The 19,575-nt window shown below is 42.1% G+C and overlaps 1 protein-coding gene across 2 annotated transcripts in view; it reads left to right on the top strand.

The window, feature by feature from the left end:
- DSCAM (DS cell adhesion molecule) overlaps nt 1-19,291 on the top strand; it is a 448,565-nt gene extending 429,274 nt beyond the window's left edge. Inside the window, exons 32-33 of one of the 2 annotated variants that reach the window (XM_032678156.1) lie at nt 555-857; nt 18,316-19,291. In XM_032678156.1, the coding sequence (XP_032534047.1) occupies nt 555-857; nt 18,316-18,656 (644 nt within the window). In that variant the 3' untranslated portion in view covers nt 18,657-19,291. The remainder of the gene's footprint in view (nt 1-554; nt 858-18,315) is intronic. The other variant, XM_032678157.1, reaches the window with a different exon arrangement.
- Nucleotides 19,292-19,575: the final 284 nt, after the last annotated feature.

Raw genomic sequence — 19,575 nt, 5'->3', positions numbered from 1 at the left:
ACAATATCTGAGATATACTGCCTTTATATTTGACCTTTGTTCTCAGGACTTTCTTAAAAATATATATAGATAGATATACAATGCAAACAGGACAAAAAAAATCTGTCCTTTCTCATCTAGACATCGCCTCATCAATACACTTCTGAGATGCATTAAAAAGTTAATGTAAAGATGATGTTCCTTATTTTGCTAAATCTGGGTTGTGGGTTTGAAACATTTTTAAGGCGTTTAGGTTTTAGAGAAATTATTTTTTTGTAAAACAGAAAAAAAAAAGAAAAAAGTAACATTTTTAATTTGTTAAAGGTCGTTTCTTCTAAAACACGAATTTAATGTTAAACCACACGATGCTGCTCATAGAATAAGATTATGTGTAACCGTCAAATGAGTGACTAAACTAACACTTGTGCAGGCATTTACAGTGAAGCAGATTCCTTTGAGTCGCCCTGATAATTCTGCATTTTGTTCTGAAACACCGCCACGCTCAGAGCTTTTCTCCCAGGAAGGATTGTGCAGCCGTTTCCTTTCTCTCACTCTTTGTCCCCCCGACGCTTCAGATCGAGCGAGAAGCAGCATGGTCTCCACAGAAAGTGCCTCCTCAACGTACGAAGAGCTGGCGAGGGCGTACGAGCACGCCAAGATGGAAGAGCAGCTGAGACACGCCAAGTTCACCATCACCGAGTGCTTCATATCAGACACCTCCTCGGAGCAGCTCACGGCAGGGACTAACGACTACACCGACAGCCTCACCTCCAGCACGCCGTCGGAGTCGGGGATCTGCAGGTTCACAGCGTCCCCCCCCAAACCTCAGGATGGAGGGAGGGTGATGAACATGGCGGTTCCAAAGGCACATCGGCCAGGTGAGGCTTTGGGAGGTGACGCTTTGGGCCCCTGGGGGGGAGAGTTTCGCCTCAGGCTGGGCAGCAGGAGAGGGTCTGTCTCAACGGGAGGCTTTCCTTTCTCAACGGGAAAGAAAGTCCACAGTATATCCTGTAACTGCTTACAGAGATAACTGGTTTCCTCCCAGTTAATATAACGTTTGAGCATGTTCTCCCATCTACAGAAAACATGGAAATTTAGGAACAGAAAGAAGCTGTCTGAGCCATCAAATCCACTCCTCTACACTTGCAGCCATCAGGCAGTTGACCCTTCTGGGATAAATAAGACCATATGTGGGTCCATCTGCCCGTCTCCAGCTCAAACCACCCACTGATAAAACGTGTCTCCCTGCAGTGCTTCGTGCTGGAGAGCAAAGTTCACTGTCCTAGCAGTTCTTAAAGACAGATTGTAGAAGTTGCACCATCCCTTCTGCTTTGTAGCTTGTCACACACGTAATAACCCTTTGGTGATGTTCTGGAGCTGTTACACTCTCTCTTTGACATCACCTAATATCAAACAAGGGCTATCTAAAAGGGGAGAGGAATAAAAAATTGAGAAAATTATTAGCTCAAGGAATATGGAGCTTTCTACCTTCAGACAAATTTAAAACCACTCCGACTTCTCACTGACTGAAGGTGCCTGAGGGTCATCCATCTATCGGGCTCAATCAAATTTCCCTTCCACAAAAAATGCTGTTTCAAGGGATCCCCCAGTGCCCAACAGCATAGGGAGACTATTTGTGATACTCTGAGATCAAACACTTCATAAAATCTTCTCAGAAGATTTATCAGTCTTTGTTACAGGATACATGGAGTGACACTGTGGAGGATTCAAATGGGGAAAAGGCATGATTATGTTTGTGTGCTTTCTGAAAAAAATGATTTGGTTTATTTTATTTTATTTTACTTTATTTTTTAATTTAATTTTATTTTATTTTGTATTTTATTTCCTTTTATCTTATTTTATTTTATACATTTGCCAGTGTGGATGGTGTTACTTATATACACAGGAAGTAATCAGTACTGGTCATCTGTGTAAAAAAAGGGTAATGACTGAGCTATGTATGGTCTTTTTCTAGTTATTCACCATAAATGGAAAAGCAGTGAATGCAGAGGAATGGAAGGTAGACAGTGGTATCAGGAAAGTCATTCAAAAGCAGGACCTGACACTGAAAAGAAAGCATAAAGGATTTTGCCAAGAGAAAGCTCAAAGAAAAATGTGGGAAGAAAAAGACCAAGCAGAAGGTAGAAAGTTATAATACTCAGGGCAGGAAATTAGTGTGTCACACAGATAGATAAGAGGGAAAATAAAGTAGGAAATAAAATAGTGAGAGAAATTGCTGATTTCTGTGTAGTCACAGAGTAGAACCACAAACCCAGGAGCTGTAGAAATAGATAAAGATAAAAATACTTTTCATTTCTAATTCGAAAGAAGGAAGATAAATATTTATTCCTGCTCTGCTAAAGGGAAGCATCTGCATTCACAGCTAAGTCAAAATTGCAGCTCTTTCCTTCCAGTCAGTCAACAAATATTTTTTATCATTTCTTTAACAAATATCTCTTCTTTTCATGTTCCAAATACATCATTTATGCATATTTAGTATTTGGAAGTATTCTAATATATTCCATATAAAGATGATTTTCTTGAGGGCAGATAGCACCAAAACTTGGTCCCTGTGCTTGAGTTAAAAACTTCCAGGTTTGGAACATCCTTAGAGCTCCTTTAGTGATTTACAGACTTGTACTCATGTTTATGTCTGTTAGTTTTAATGGCTTTATTTTTTTACCTACTTTTCTTGATTACCTTTAGCTTTTCATTGCAGTAAGGAATTGAAATATATTATAAAATTAATAATTAGCTTCATTACCTTGGAAAAAAAACTTGAGTGTTCCAGTGGAGCAGCTTGAATGTTGGCTCATAAATACTGACTAACACATTATTAAAGGTCACTTTAGGAAGGGCTTCAAACAAAACACATGGACTGAAAGAATTTTCAAGAGTAGCAGGCAGAACAATATTTTAGTGTTCAAATCAGTGAGGAAAGACTTACTGGGCATCTTTCTTCTTTCACCCACCACTTCAGAAATTCTCCAGGGGTAATTAGTAATTCAAATACAATTAATCAAAGTAATTCTGCATTTGAGAATACGGAGAAGAAATAAAAGAACCTAATGTATTTTAGATGCAGTAGATGAGAACATTTGAGATAAAACTGCTTCAGCACACCTTTATTCTTCCTTGAAGTAAGTCTTTTCTTTCAGGATAACTTTTACCTGTTTGCTTTTCTTCTCAGCCAACTCAATCCTTCTTGGACAGTGTCACTTCCAATAACTTCTTCCTCTTCCTTCCTAATTTCTGACCTTGCTTTTCAAACTCTTCCTATTGCAACTTGTGGTTGCAGTAAAGGTTCAAGAGTTTGCCGTAAGTAATGTTTGTTTTTCCAAATTATCTCCCAGCACTTACAAGACACTCTCAGAAAGACTGTTAGAACAAGTTGTGTTGATAAATGGGATATTTGGAAACTAATTTACCCCATGGCAAAGCTGCAGCTTTACACAGGAAAAGTAAGGATGGAATTTACTGGTGAAGACTTTGTCAAGCATAACTGACTGAGCATTAATTCTTAGCTTTTTCCTCCCATAAGTGTTTGATATGAGCAAGCAAAATGTTGGATCACCTGAGTCTTGGCTTCAGAAGACCTTCCTGTGGGTTTCTGAGGGCACCCCAACTCATGTCACTGATTGTTCCCTTGGTTTTCCTGAGCCTCCCATAGGATTCTGTGGTACCTGTATAGTCAAGTCTCCTGATCAATCACTTCATGTCCAACTTGATGTCCACCAGGACCCCCAGGGTCTGCAAAGCTTCTTCCCAGCTGGGTGGCCCTCAGCATGTACTGGGGTTGTTCCTTCACAAGTGCAGGACTGTGCCCTTCCCCTTTTTGATCTGTATGAGGTTTGTTTTGGCCCCTTTCTCCAGCATTTCCAGGTCCCTCTGGATGGCACCATGACCCTCTGGTGTGTCAGCAACGCCTCCCACTTCTCAATCCACCTGGTTATCTGCTCCTCTGTCCCATAATTCATCAGCTTCTCCATGAGGATCTTACAGGAGACAGTGTCAAAAGCCTTTCTGAAGTCACAGGAGACAATATTTACTGATTTCCACTCATCTCCCAAGCCAGTCATTCCACTGTATAAGGTTATCAGGTTGGTCAAGCATGACTTCCCCTTGCTGAATCCATGCTGACTTTTGTTCTTCATGTGCCTAAAAATGGTTTCCAGGATTAACTGCTCCATCCCTTTCCCAGGGATGGAGATAAGGCTGAGTGGCTTGTTGGTTCCTTCATCCTCTTTCTTGTCCTTCTTGAAGGCAGGACTGACATTTGACTTCTTCCAGTCTTCAGTCACTTCTCCCAACCACCATAAGCAATCAGAGGTTATTGAGAGTGGCCTCACGAAGATATCTGCCATTTCCCTCAGCACTTGTAGGTGCATTCCATCAAGGTCCATGGATTTACATGGATCCAGTTTGCTTAAATACTCCTTGACATGATCCTTGTACACCAAGGGTAGGTCTTCCTCACTCCAAACACTTCCACATTTTCTCTGGCCTTCCTACTGTCACTCACAATGTCAATATATATCCTTACAGGAGGCTTTCCTGTTGTCTTTGACTTCCCTGGACAGATCTAACTTCAGTTAGGCCTTGACTTTCTTAACCACATTTCTGCATGTTTGGACAGTATCTTTGTGTTCCCTCTGGATTATCTGTCCCTGTTTTCACCCTCTTGGGTGCTTCTGCTTTGTGCCTGAATTTTGCCAGGAGATCCTTGTTCATCCATGCAGGGCTCTGGGCATTTTTGTGCTCATTGAGCTCGGAGGAGGTGATCCTTGAATATCAACCAGCTCTCCTAGACATGAGGCTGCTTCTGGTTGACTGTACAAACACCTACAGATGTTTTCTGAATCATTGTCCTGACACCAGGCCAGAACTTTCAAATTTATAGAGAAGGTGTCATGAAACAATCTTCAATAAAATAGACTTCAGAAGTTGCACTTTTCTTAAACTTTTCAAAAGTCATAGCTACAGGAAATGGAACATGGAAGTAAGATATTTCTAATTAATTCCTACATTCAGTGTTTTGAAAGGCATGTCCTGGTGTTCCAATATTTGCAACTCCAAAAGTAGATTTTTGGGAAAAGGTGAGATTAGAACAGGTTGACAGAGAAGCTGTGGCTTCCCCATCCCTGGAAGTGTCCAAGGCCAGGCTGGATGGGGCTTGGAGCAACCTGGGATAGAGGAAGGTGTCCCTGCCCATGGCAGGGGGTTGGAACTGGATGATCTTTAAGGTCCCTTCCAACCCAAACTGTTCTGTGATTCTATGAATCATCATGTGTCCCAGGAGGCACCTTAAGGGAGAAAACTGAAGCAGTAAATAAATAAGTAGTAAATAACAATACAGCACAACAGTATTTTAAACCCGTGGGATAAATCACATCCTTTAGAAAAGTGGGTCTTCTCAACCTCTGTGCACTGTGAATATTCTTCATGGTATAAAAATGATGGCAGTATGTTATTGTTGCATCTTTCTCAGCATCTAAACTCCCAGAAGTTTGGGACTGGGAGGACTCTTCTCCTCCCCACAGTTGTCACTAACTAGAAGTCTGGTTAGAAAGATCTGCTCCTCGAGGAACAGGAATATGGAGCAATCATCTCAACAGTATAGTAGGTCCTTCCAGAGCAAAACTGAGGCAGTTTTCACATAAGTATTCATTAATTTCAACAATTGTTACCCAGAGTTTATCTGAGAAGTTGACAAATGAGTCCTTCATCCTCCAAAGAGGGACACAAATTGGAAAGAAATGCACTCTCTTCCTACCTCCCACTGTGCCATCAAAGAGTCTGTAAAGTAAAAAAAGGGAAGATAATTGTGGAGGTTCAAAGAGTTTTATAGTAATGTTTCTTTTTTTCTGTTTTAAAAATAATAACCACAAATTGAGTTATCACAACAATTATTCTTAACTGCAATAAACATTGCAGTAGCACTTTATTAAAAATAGATTCCCATTATTATCATTTTAAATCTCAGTAATAGCCTCAGCCAAGAAGCCTGTTGGGTTTTTTCCTTCTCTTTTCTCCTAAATTATTGTGCTTGATAAAAGAGCAGCTATTAACTGGGAAATGTTTTGATATTTCTATGCTTCCCAAGTGCTATTTATGTATTTTTTTGTAGACAGACCTCTGATTGCATCATCTGGCAATGGAGTTCATGCTTGGAAGAAGTAATATCTGACCAGTGCTTGAACAGAAAATATCTAGAAAATTTTCATCAGGTCTCTTGCCATTTGCAGAAACCTCCCTTCCACAGGGGTACTGCAAAACTCAACCACCCAGTTATATTTTTCTCTTATGCTAATGAGCAGTAAAAAGAACCTCTTCAAATATATGATATTAAGCATTAGCTTGACTTAGACCAGGCAGAAAGTTGTCTGATATCTCAAAGCAAGTGCAAGCTCATTTTGTCCATCCTTGTCTGCTTGGAAATCATAACATACAAACCCTGAAGGGAGTAAAACATCTCAGATGCAGTCCCAGAGAAAAGATATCACTCACTGGGTATATCAGATGAGGGGATTTTAAAATCCATTTGAACCACGAGATTTTCTATCTCAGAACTCCCTCTGTAAACTCTCAGCTGATGAAAGGAACCAGATTGGAAAGAAACCTGGCCATGAGTGAGGAGAAAAGGCAGGTTATAGAGAGGCAGGCTCTGAAAAAAAAAGCATTTTCTAGGGACTGATTTCACAGCCAAGAAGATGGAAAGAACACCCCACTGCTCCATGGGGAACCCGAGTGCTTTCCTGGGTTCTTAAACCTGTGCCAGGCAGGAGCAGCCCTTTGCTGAGCCCCTGCTCCTCTGGAAGCACTTCCCTCCTGCTGCCCTTGCACTGGTGGCTGGTGAGGGAGGGCAGAGCTCCATCCTCTCTGTCTGCCAGCCCTTCTCCTTGTTCCCAGTGTCCCAGAGGAGATTTGTCCAGCAGACATCACCTTTGAGCAGCAGCCCAAGGCCAGGCCAGGCCTGCTCTGAGCCAAGCTCTCAGTATCCAAGCATGGACACTTTAGGATTTAACAACTGGACACCTGAGTCAAGAAGCTTGAGTCGAGCCCTCAGCCCACTGCATGTTGACTAGAAAAAACCCACTGATTTAACCTCTCCAGCCTTGCTGAAAGATCAAGTTCTTTCAGTATTTCAGATGCCTTAAATTAGGATTCTTGACCCAATTTACAAGTTTCTCACTGCTTTGACTACTCCTGTTGACTTGTACAGCGAAGTCTTGATGTGTAGACAGGTATTAATCTACAGAATGCAAGCACTTCATTAAATAATGATTTACAAGGGTCCCTTAAAATACAGTCTGAGTATCACCTGCAGTGCCTAAATGTTGTTTTAAACACCCAAGTCACGAAACAAATCTTCTTTTCCAGCATTCCAGTCACTACAGATAAAAATAAGCTGCTTAGCAGGAAAAGAGGAATAAGAGCCACGCAGTAATAGAAAGCACAGTGTTTTTCCAATGTCAGCCCTGTAATCTGAGATGTGAACTCTTTTCCACTGACCTATGAGTTCAGGGGTGAAGGGGTGATTTCCCTCTTCTGATGCAGGCAAATGTGACACAGTGATTGGAGTGTATTTGGAGACTTGCTTTCCATTGGAAAGCTGCTGGCAGAGCTCTGCAGGCTGAGGCTGTAACTGAATCCGATACGAATTCGGCCACTGGGGATTCAGCAAAGGCTGGAACTCTTCACAGCTCACCTTTAGCCTCCTTTTCCCATGCCTGTTATATTATCCTGCATTGACTGAAAGTGCAGTTGCACAGTTCCACAGTTTCCAGATCTAAAACTGAGTTTCTTCAATACGCAGGAGTCAATGTTTGACCTGTTTTTTGTTCAGAAATCCTGCAGTAAAGTATGTAAAGGTAAAGATATAGATTGTTTTCTTTTTCAGTTTTGCACTTGCACTGCTTTCAAATAAAATAGAATATTTTTTTCTATTATATATATCTATAATAGAAAATATACAAATATAATAAAAGTCTATGTGTATACACCCACTATATATAACATGTATACAGAACAAAGAAATCATCATCCTGACTCCACAATGGGAGACCAAGGTCCAGTTTTGAGAAGTACTTAAGGAGGCAAATCAAAATAGGCTGATGGAAAAAACAGCAAGACAGGCAGAACAGTTGTAAGTGGAGAAAAAAAACCTTCTTGCCTACATTTTTAACTGTAGTAAACACTCTTAATGTGTATGTTAACTTTTATGTATACTTGCTTACGTTTATGTGACATATTCTGAATTTACTCCTCTGGATGAGCGCCTCTAATGTTTCCATATTAAATTCTCCTGTGCCTGGAACACCTTTTTTTTATTTTCTACTGCACTGTTGGAAAACTAGGAACATGTCACAAAGAGACAGACTGTGCCATTTGCTGCTTATCATAGAAATGGCACATCAGTGATGAGAGGAAATTGCCTTTATCTTGTCTCAGGTTTTATTTCTGTGGAGTATCAGGAGCTTTTTCTCCTTCAGCTGAGAAAAGCTGAATGTTCTGCAGGGATGAAAACCATTTAATTCTCCATTTAATTTGACATGACTACACACTTGAAATCATTGGCTTGCATTTTTATTCTGGTGTGTTTACAGGTGGGAAGGTTCACACTGCAAGTTGTTTAACCTTGCCAGTGCAAGAAAAATGAGCTTAAAAAGGTTCAGATCAAAAGCTGAAATATTTTTGGGTCAGAAAGGAAAACTATATCGATGTGAATCTTGAGTTTAAATAGGTTTTTTGGTTATACATACAAAGCTATTGTAATGTGGAAGTTCCAATTCAGGTAGCATCCAAGATGTCTGAAAGCTAAATTCAAGTCATTGATGGCACTGGAACAGGTTGCCCAGAGAAGTTGTGGGTTCCCCATTCCTGAAAGTGTTCAAGGCCAGGTTGGACAGGGCTTGGAGCAACCTGGGATAATGGAAGGTGGGGATTTTTTTTGCTTTGTGATAGACTAAAAGCTGCATGTTAAGGGAAGCCCCCTTTCAAGAATGCCCATCTCCTATCTTTTGATTACCAACAAACTCTTTCCTCTTAAAAGTGATATTTTTTTTAAAATCTGAATTTAATTTAGTTTTTTTAAAGCTGATTATTTGCTTTGTGGTCCTTATATATATATATAAGCTGCAGCTATTAAAGTAGATTATCCTTGTTTTCTGTAGCTCTGGAGGCATTCGATTGAACTGTAGTTAGTGGAGAGTTTTGTGCCTAAAGCAAGGATTACATTTATCAGTATTTTTCAGCTACTTTCGTGTTCTTACAGTCATAACTTCACTGTTAAATTTCTAAAACCACCAGCAAATGTTCCAAATCGAACCAAAGATGCTGCGTCCACTTCAATTAGCACCAGATTCTTAGAGCAGTTCAGTTAAGAGTCTCAGTTCTCTAAAAAATTAGATTTTGCCCGCTCGTGCCATTTTAATTTTGAAAATGTCAAATAATTTCACCTTCACAGTGTTTGAGACACGGTGTGTGTGATTTCTGTGGGGGCTTTCAGACAGCCCAAGGTAACCAGCAGCAGTTGTTTCCTGCAGACAAGAACTGATCTAGCCTTGCTTTAAGGTCCTTGTAGTCATTTACAGCCCTTCCTGATTTAAGTGGCTTCAGGCTCTGCTCATTTCCCCTGTGACAAGAGGACCTGAATGTAATCTGAGATCTACAGGAGGACTGAGACATCTGAAAATGTAAAGCAAATCTTACCTTCATGAAAGGTCATGCTCGTGCTATTTTTCGAAATTAAAGTAGGAAATCACATCACTAGAGAAACCAACTTTTGTTTTAACAGTACATTCTTCATCTGACTGTAGTGATGGTCTTTGCCATCCATGAAAGGGCTTCTTTATAGGCTGGCCTTTAAAGCACAGCAGATGTGTTTCAGTATTGTTCACCTTTTTTGTCAGCATCCTTAATTTAAATGTGAGAACTTCTGGTCCCGGTGGATTAATTAACAAAAATGCCATGATGCACCTCATCAGCATCACTCAGGTGACTCAAACTGATGGGCATGTGGAGTCCCAGTGGCACCAGTTCATCCATGAATTCATCAGAGCAGCAGGGCAGTGCTAATATTGGTTTCCTTGTTGTAGCCTGACCTCCCTGTGTCTGTTAGGAGGGTGTTTGGCTTATCGGTTTCCTTGGCATGGCCAGATTTATCCATGAGTTCATGGGTATGGCCAGAGCCTGTTGAGGTCAACAGAGTTCTGATTTCATAAATGTGCTTCAAACTCCTCACCTCTCCATCCTTTCTGCTGAAATCCAGTCTCTTAACTGGAATTAATCCCAGGAATAAGCCCATGAGGGATGCCAGTTTCCATGGAGCCGCGATCGATTTAACCCTCGGCTGAAGTGCTGTATAATTGAACAGTTTCTGTTCGCTGCATCCAGGAGCAGCAAATGAGTTTTAAAACTCCAGCTTTGCTAACCAGGGTCACCTGAGCCAGGGCTCCAGCCTGGTTTTCCGAGTTTTCCCAGCCAGCAGGCAGGAGAGTGCTGTCTCAGAGCATCCTTAAAAATGCATGAGGCCGCTTGCGTGACAAGACCGAGGCGGAAAAGCAGCGCTCCCGGACTTCACTTTTCTATCATCATTTCATTATTTATTGACAAATTTGCTGACTTTAGCCCTGGAGCGTGTATTGATTCACAGAGTGAGGCCCCTTTTACATGTTTTTATAACTTAGGCATCACATTAAATCGAAACAGGAGGGCATCGGTTCTGCAGGTGCCCCGGCCATGTGAGGCCGAGCATCCACATGGCAGATCCATAAGGTCTAAATCTATCTGACCCCTGGAATTAATCAATTTTCCCTTCCTTACTCAGCTCAGTGGCAGAGAGGCCTTTAAAAATACGTCACTTCTCCTTGAAGTTACTTCTGAAAAGCATCTGACAGATCTTCTGAAAGTGCAGAACTAAATTAAAAAACCAAAGCTCTGCTGAGAGAAATACAAACCAAAACCGTGCTTCAGTTCCTGTTTCATTGAACCTTTCAGGAACAGGCAACAAAGTGATAATCAAGCCTCCTGCCATGCAGTCAGACAGGTGCACAGACTGTTGTGTTGATGTAGTTCAGCTCTATGTCCTCAGTTAAACTACAGCAGCCATGCTTTTGCTTTAAGACACTTTGATCAAAAGACTTTTTCTTGGAATCGGAAGGTTTAACTCTGAGTGACAAAATGAATCACCTTTAAAAAAAGTCCACATTAGTTGGAATCCTCATTTTCAGTCACTTAAACCTAATCTCCAGTAAGTATAAATCAATTTATAGTCTTGCTGAAATCAATATAGCCACTGATTTATAGCAGTAGCAAATTTGGCTCCGGAACTACAGTTTTACTGATATCCTGGTGTTTCTTAAGAGATAACTCCAAGGATTGCAGTCAACAGCAACTGTTGGTTTTATTTTTTTGCTGTGAAACACAGCTGGTATTTTGAATATTTGCATGAAAATGACACTTTTAGCAGACTGCAACGTGCAACATTTAACTAGGTGTTATAGATCTCCAAATTATCTCTGGAGGTGCAGTTTTCCTGGAGAAAAATGCCAGTTATAAAGCCCTGCAGGGATGATGGGGAATTCTGTTTTTTCCATCTAGAAATGGGAAATTTGGCTATTTTTCTAACACTTTTCACCTGTTTCCTATTTAGATGGTCACAAATACAAACAGCATAAAGATGGGGTGTTTTGCTGTCTGCAGAAACACAGTGAGAAGCCCAGGAGATGTGGTGGTGTAACAGAGCCCTGAAGGGCAAGTTGGCAGCTGGAATGGATCCAGACACCCTGTTGGCCTCTTCCAACAGCATCCATTCAGTCAGTTTAAAAGTGTCCCCCAAGCGCTGGAGCACTTCAATCATTTTTCTTGGGCAGCTGAGCAGAGGTTGAAGCTACTCTGGGAAAGAGAAGACCCTGTGCCTGCTCTCACAGCAGCATTTTCACTAATGAGGAAGCTCTGCCCTGCCCTCTCCCTCCTTCCTTTTCCCTTCTGCTGCTCCTAAGACTGTAATTTAAGGGAGCGCTCAGACCTTTTACCATTTATTCTGGATCACCTCAGAGAATCGTTAAATCCACTTTTTGTCTTGAAAAAGTGGGCTCAGAAGGAGTCTGTGAGCTCCTGAACGTGCTAATAATGGTGTGCTCCTGTTGACTGCGAGCTGAGGTTCCCCTTCGTTTGCCCTGTCAGTAATTTCCATGTGGAAAATTTCCCCTCCATTTCCATTACTGATCAATACTGCCTCTAGAGAGTGGAGCCCTGTCATTCAAAGCATCCTTTTTTGCTGTTCACTTGTGGCATTTTACAGCAACATTTGCCAGAAAATAATAATTAGCAAACAAAAACCACTGGGGAGGCAGTCCCACGTTGAACAGATCCCGATATCAACCAAGCAAGGAGGTGCAGGACTGATCCTCTTTACCCCTCCCTGCTTGGCTGAGCAGGACACAGGATCAAAGTAACCACATAATTGGCTTTATTGCTCATTAAGAGTATTTATACCTGGTGTTGCAGCGTGCTGGGAGCCTCCAGGGCTGACTCTCAGCCTGTTGGTGTGGGAAGGGTTGCGGCGCAGTGCGGAATGCTCTGCGGGATCAGTGCAGGATACACGGGCAGGAGATGGACAGAGAGGGAGCACCAGCAGGTTTCAAACACTGACAGCAGCAATTGTAAGGAATGTTATTGTGCTGCTATCAGTCTGGCTGCAGATCAAGCTGCTGCTGTCTAAGAAAGCTTTGCCTGCTCACTTTTAATGGCGTGTCAGGTTTTGACGGGACAAACACCTCTGAACATCACTTATGCTCTTTTTTTTTCATCAAACCTCTCACCTTGGCCTCGCAAACCCTCCTCTCTTTCCTTGTTTCTAATGCAAGTTTTTCTTATAGGCAGCCTTTGTCCTGAAGAACAGGCTGTGAGCAGCAGCAAAGGCTTCACTGATTTAGTTACTGTGTGAGTGAGCTGGAAAAACCCACATAATTTGTTAATCCGCATAAACCAGGACTTAAAGCTATTTGTCAGCAGCTCTGTCTCATTTGCTTCCCTTCAAAGGAAAACACAACATCCCACCAATGCTTCCCCTTCCAAAGTCAGGGCAAGCCAAGAGATTCCCAGCACAGTGGCATTCCAGCTTCACCAGCATTTGAACACCCCCAGCGCTGCACAAGGTCATGCTCAGGTCCCAGACCCACAAAACTACATCAGCACCTCACCTGTGCCAACAGAGCTGTATGGATTCAACTCTGGCATGATTTCTGATCCCATGGGATCACTCCAGGGAGATCTCTGAGAGCTTTTTTTTGCCCACTCACCTGTTGAAGTAAGATGTGTGAAAGCCCTACTCAACTTGTCTCGTTCCTACCTTTGTTAAACAGAATATCCTGTCATAGTCACCAGCCCTACTTTACAAAATTCTCGAAAATAATGCTTCAAATAGCACGGAATTTCCTTCACATGGCAACCAAAACTTGAAAACCATCAGGCTGTGCTGGAGTGTTGGGAAGACAAATTGCTTTTTCTTTAGTGGAGGTTATGATTCCTGAGAAAATGCACAGAGCTATCATGTAAAAACTTGGTAAGAGCCTCTTTTTTGCAGTCTGGGATGATCTGTGTATTTGAAAATAGCACAAATCCTTAGATTTTTTTTTTTTCCCTGAAGCAGATGAAAGAAAAAAACCCATACAAGCTCTCTGGCATTTGAAAGAGGAATGAGGTAAATCTTTTGGGAGAAAGGAGTTTTAGTTCTGCAGACAAGACAGATATCTTGAAGAAAATCCAAGAAAAGTTGAGCAGTGATATTTTTCCCTCCATGTAGCCTGTCAAATTCATCCCAACCTTGCCCATACCTGAAGTTGACCTCTAGAATAAGGCTAAAAATCTCTTGGTTTTTTGCAAAACTTGTTTTATATTAGCTTAGTTGTACTGAAATAAAGGGAAGTATTTATTGCCCAGTGCTGCATTAACTCAGAAAATGCTCTCTTTTTGGTAGAATATGTTGCTTATTGTAAATATCAGAGTAAGTTATTTTTAGCATTTGTTTACAAATATTTATTTGAGCCAACATTTTCTTAAATGTTCTATACTAAATAATTCATTAGAGGGTTGGCACTCAGAAAAAAACAGACTGAGGCAGCTCTGGCTTAAATTGCTGCAGTCAGATTTGACTGGATGTTTATCATTTCTCTACAGACTCAGGGTTCTAATACAGCAAATTTCCCTTTTTAAAAACCTCAGAATCACAGGAAGGTTGGGGTTGGAAGGGACCTCTGGAGATCATCCAGTCCAAACCCCATTTTTTTTAAAAAATGCACCAGAAAACTATAGTTTTAGAATGTCTTTTGTACTAATTAAGCCAAAATGCATGAATTATTAAACATGCTCGTTTGCAGTGCTCATGCACTTGAAAGGTTTGCTTTCATTACTAATAAGGCACACACACAGCTGAAAAGAGGTAATTAGAGCATCAAAGGCAATGAACCATCCTGAAACTTCATATGCTTTCCCTGAAAAAAACACCATTCAGATGAATAGCAAGAAACAAAAAAAAAAAAAAAAAAAAAAAAAAAAAAAAAGTCTCCACTGTTGTGTCCAGAGGATAGGAACCAAGGTCTTTCCAAGCAGCTCCACAGATACAGCAAGAAGCTTTTATTCTGCTCAAAAGTACCTTCAAAATTGATGTAGGAAAGGCAAAAGCGAACCCCTGCGGTTATATTTCAAAGACTGTGTTTTCAAGTCAGAAACCCATTAGTTCTTATAAATCAAAGACCTTTTTTTCTTTTTTTTTTTCTTTTTTTTTTTTTTAAACCTGTGAGGCCGTTTCAGCCCAAGCAGAGAAGAAAAAGGTTCCATTCTCCAAATTTTTCATTGCCGCTGATTTTAATAATGGGCTTTGTTTTACGAGCAGTTGCAGGGAAAGACGCTTCTCGTAAGATAAGAAGGAGCAGTGGCACTTCTTGTGATGGGAAAATGTGTTCATCACATCAAATAACGAGGGCTCTGTGTAAGCCATGTGCTTCGAGCACCCAGCTTTGGAGAGCAAGTTACCCTCCGTGGCTTCTCATTACTGCAATCCTGTTGGAACTTTGCCCCCAGACATTTAGAAAATTACAGTGAAATGACTGCATATTGTTTACACAGATTATTGACTGTGCTTTCTTATGCAGATTTAAGGAGGGGGGGGGGGAAGGGTCTTTTTTACATAGCCTGAAGCTCCTAAATACACATGAGAAATGTCTAGACAGCAGCTTGAAAACGAACATCCATCTCTGCAAGGTTCAATGCTCATATTTTATAGTCCACTCAAACCCATCGCTCTGAAGAAGTGGAAATGTGTAAGACACAGGAGCAGCTCTCCGAAGTATCCACAGGGAACTGTGAGCTGTGCTCCGGCTGCTGCTCCGCTCCAGCTCCTTCCCAGGGAGTCAAACGGAGAGCAGAACATGCAGTAGGAAGAGGGAATGGGTGTGAAAGGGCCTGGCAGGTGTTAACAAGGCAGTGGGTGTTGTGCTGCCTGGCAGCAACTCGTCAAAAACGGCGTTGGGGCGACAGACAGCTTTGGGAAAAGGCTGATTGTTGTGGGAAAGAGAATTGTGGAATGGGTTGTGTTGGAAGGGAAGGTAAAGATCATACAGTTCCACCCCCCTGCCACGGGCAGGGACACCTTCCACTAGACCAGGTTGCTCCAAGCCCCGTCCAACCTGGCCTTGGACAATTCCAGGGATCCAGGGGCAGCCACAGCTTCTCTGGGCAACCTGTACCAGGGCCTCACCACCCTCGCAGGGAAGAATTTCTTCCTAAAATTTAATCTACCACTACCCTCTTTCAGTTTAAACCCATTACTCCTTATCCTATCACTCCATGTTCTTGTGAAAAGTCCCTCTCCAGCTCTCTTGTAGCCCCCTTGAGACATTGGAACAGATTCTAAGGTTTCCCCAGAGCCTTCTCTTCTCCACGAGAACACCCCCAGCTCTCCCATCCTGCCTCCAGGACCAGATTCAACCTAGAAAATTAGTCCTCCTCTTCTTGGGCTGAGGGACCCCTATTTAGCATGGGATTGCTAGAGAAACCCCCCTTTCTGACCCCAGCAGTCTCTAAGCATCCCTGACAAGGGGGAAGGTGTTACTTTGGCACCATAATTAGTCACAAAGTTTTCACAGTGCTCTTGCCGTGTCAGAGGTGCATTTTGCTGCCCACCTTCTCTGGGACCTGCCAGTGAAAACCCACCCCTGAGGCAGCCAAACCAAGGCCCTCAAGAACCTTGTCAGTGGGCAGAGACAGGTCCATGGGGCAGCATCACTCACTCCTACACTCCTGCCTCTCTCCCCCACTGGGGAGGGGTGGGGAGGAACAGGGCTCCTTATTTAGGATACCAGGATGCTGCCCAAGATACAGCCCCAGGGAGCAAGTGATATGAGCATTTCTCATCCAGGCTGTCTCCTCCCTGCAGCCCACAGGGTCTTCGGAGCAAACTGCATTTTGGAAAGACTTGGGCTAAAAGGGAATGCAGAAGCAAGGAACTGAGGTGCAGTGGGGGTGACCAGGGGATGGGTTTCTGGGTTCCAAGGGGACAGGGAAGGTGTTGGGCAGCACAGATGTACCCACAGGCAGCTCAGCTCAATGCCTGTGAAGAACTGGAGTGATTTGGTGCCTCTCTGCACCTGCCAGGCCATGAGTCCACATCCTGCTGTAATTTACCCCAGCAGCAGGTACGTTCCTGTCCCAGCAGAAATGAGTCTCATATGCACAATGTGTCCAGCATGAAAGGTAATGTAGGAGAATAAGGTAAATAAACCCAATTAAAGTTAACACAATTCATTTTTCAAGTGGCAATCAGTGGGATTATAAGTATAAACCTCCCCTCTCTCTCCAACCCTGCCTAGATATTGCCAAGGTGCATGTCAGCCTAATCTTCAGATACTCACATCTTACTCCACGGGGGTCAAAAAATGTGTGCCATGTGTCTGTGTTGGAGATGGAGCCAGAATAAAGCATATGGTGTCAGACAGTGCTTGGGGATTTCTATAGGAATAAACAGGGATTCTGTCCAAATGTAACTTCTCAGCAATTCTCTGCCTGTGACCTGAAATTATGGATGGAGCAGATGCTGTTGGTCTTTTAGGTAAGACTTGCAGTGCCTTGACTTATGTGAGAAAGCAAAGGGCCTGTTTTATTTTAGGTCATCAGACAGCTTTTATCTGGGTTAGGAAAAATGTAACTGTTATGCATTGTTTTATTATGAAGAAATGCTTTCCTGTGCTATTGTTTATGCCACTGGCACAGGTCAGCCTTAATTTCTGCTGCTGTAAACAGTTCATGTAGGCTCAGGTGCCAAGAGTCTCTGACTTTAAACATTCAGGATGCATCCCATCTGTAGATGAGACTGTGGGTTTGATGTCTGTCATAAAAAAAAAAGGAGCTATACACCTGCAGAGGTCTGCAAAGAAAGGGGAATACTCTTCTTGAATGCTCCTTTAACTGTTTTGGTTTTTTTTTCATACGTACGTGAGGTTATACCATCACATATTTTTAGAAGGGAATGTCATTACGTGCCTGATTACCTCTCATTTCCTTGAAGGAACATTATGAATACCTAACAGGCCCAGGAATCAGGGGAAAATAACAAATAAGAGGTTTTCTTGACAATGCAGAACAGAAAGAAAGGCTGATGCAGAGGCTCGGGTGCCCCGGTGCATTTTGCTACCACAAAAACAGCAGCACATTGATGGTCACAGTGGTAAAAAATCATTAGTGAACCCAGTAATGATGGTTGGCAGTTAAATGTGGGTATATTCAGGACAGGAATGGTTCTCTGTTATTCAGCAATCCCTTTAAGACTATGGCCTTAACACTCTTGCATCCATTTTAAACATTTTAGTCACTCCACTCAAGATTGGGGGCCATTAATTGGAATTGTGAAGGTTCCCATTTAAAATGGAAAACAGGAAATGGATGATAAGAAATGGAAATGTACTGAGCCTCCATGAAAACGAAAACCAAGGCCTTTTGTTTTAGGATTTTGAGAAAACAACCTCCTGATCTTTTCAGTTTTATCTTCGTCCTGCCTTGAGTGCCTGTAAAGCACATTGCACTCCTCGTTGTTGTCATTCTGTCATGGAAACAAATATTAATAGTGAACTCTTCTGGATGTGCCCAAAAGGAGTGTGTTGATGCATGATTCTGGATGATCCTAGCGTGGTGAATGGCTGAAAATCAACGTGTCCATTATAAATGCTGCAGTTGGGTCAATCACAGACCCTCCACTTCAGTCGGCTGCCCTGGCCAAATGAGCGAAAACACAACGTACGTTTATAAATAAAGACTCATTTTCCCCTTTTGCCTCCCCAGGTGATCTCATGCATTTGCCACCCTACCTTAGGATGGACTTTCTATTGAACCGTGGCGTGCAGGGCACGAGCAGAGACCTGGGTTTGGGCCAAGCCTGCTTGGAGCCCCAGAAAAGCCGGACCTTGAAGCGCCCCACCGTCCTGGAGCCGATCCCCATGGAGACATCCTCCACGAGGGATGTTCAGTCATGGCAACCTGGTGCTGTGGCAACGTTACCTCAGCGAGAAGGAGCTGAGCTGGGACAGGCAGCAAAGATGAGCAGCTCCCAAGAATCCCTGCTGGACTCCCGGGGCCACTTGAAAGGAAACAATCCCTACGCAAAATCTTACACCCTGGTATAACACAAAGAGCATGGCTGGACAGTGGCTGTAAATATTTACACTGAAAACAAACAAACAAACAAACAAATCCAATGAAAGCTACCTTTTTTTTATCGAATTCCAATATTTATAATTAAAGAAGAAGATTGCCAAAATATTTGACAAAAAAAAAAATAATAATATGAACGACAGACAGTGCAAAGACTCTCTTGCTTTTTTTCTGTCTGAGTGTGAGCTTCATCTGACTGGACATCTGAATTTTTGGGTAAAAGAGTCCAGTTTTCTGATCTTCACAAGCGTTTGTGTTTTTACTGATTTTCTACGAAGTGCATGGAGACTTAACTAAAACATTTTAACTGGAAGTTCCATCAGACAAGATTTAAAAGGGAAAAAAAAATCACAAAAAAAAAAATCACCCTATTTGTGAATTCAACAGGAACATTGATTTGGGAAAACAAAAAGTCTTTTGTCATGTTTGCACTTTTTTTTTTAATTAGAAAATGGGTCCTTGATTGTTCTTTTTTTTTTTTGTTGTTAATTAGGATGAGTGATGTCAGTGGAGTGAGGAGATTGATTTGGGGGTTTTTTTTGATATTAATTTAATGAGACACTCTTTGCATTTTGTCTATGCGAAATAAAAGGGTCTTCTGCCTTTATTTGTGATGTCTGTTTCCATTGCCTTTAGCTGGGCTTGCTTTTCCTAAGTGTAATAACCATGTCAGTGCCATGCTCTGAACATCATCTTGTGCCTTTGGGCAGAAAAGGGAAGCAGGGGTCATACCTTTGGAAAAAAATTGGGATTCACTTACCCACCACCTTTTTTGCTGCCATGGGGCAAAGAATGGGGGCAAGTCCTGAGTGCCCTGAACCAAACCCCCACCAGGACTCTCAGCATGTGATTCATCTGACACCGAAAGGCTTTTGTTGGGCTTCAATATTT

The sequence above is a fragment of the Chiroxiphia lanceolata genome, chromosome 2 (assembly GCF_009829145.1).
Source record: "Chiroxiphia lanceolata isolate bChiLan1 chromosome 2, bChiLan1.pri, whole genome shotgun sequence".
NCBI classification, from domain to species: Eukaryota; Metazoa; Chordata; class Aves; order Passeriformes; family Pipridae; genus Chiroxiphia; species Chiroxiphia lanceolata.
Note: the sequence above shows the minus strand (reverse complement) of the source record. Positions and strands in the feature narration are given on the sequence as shown.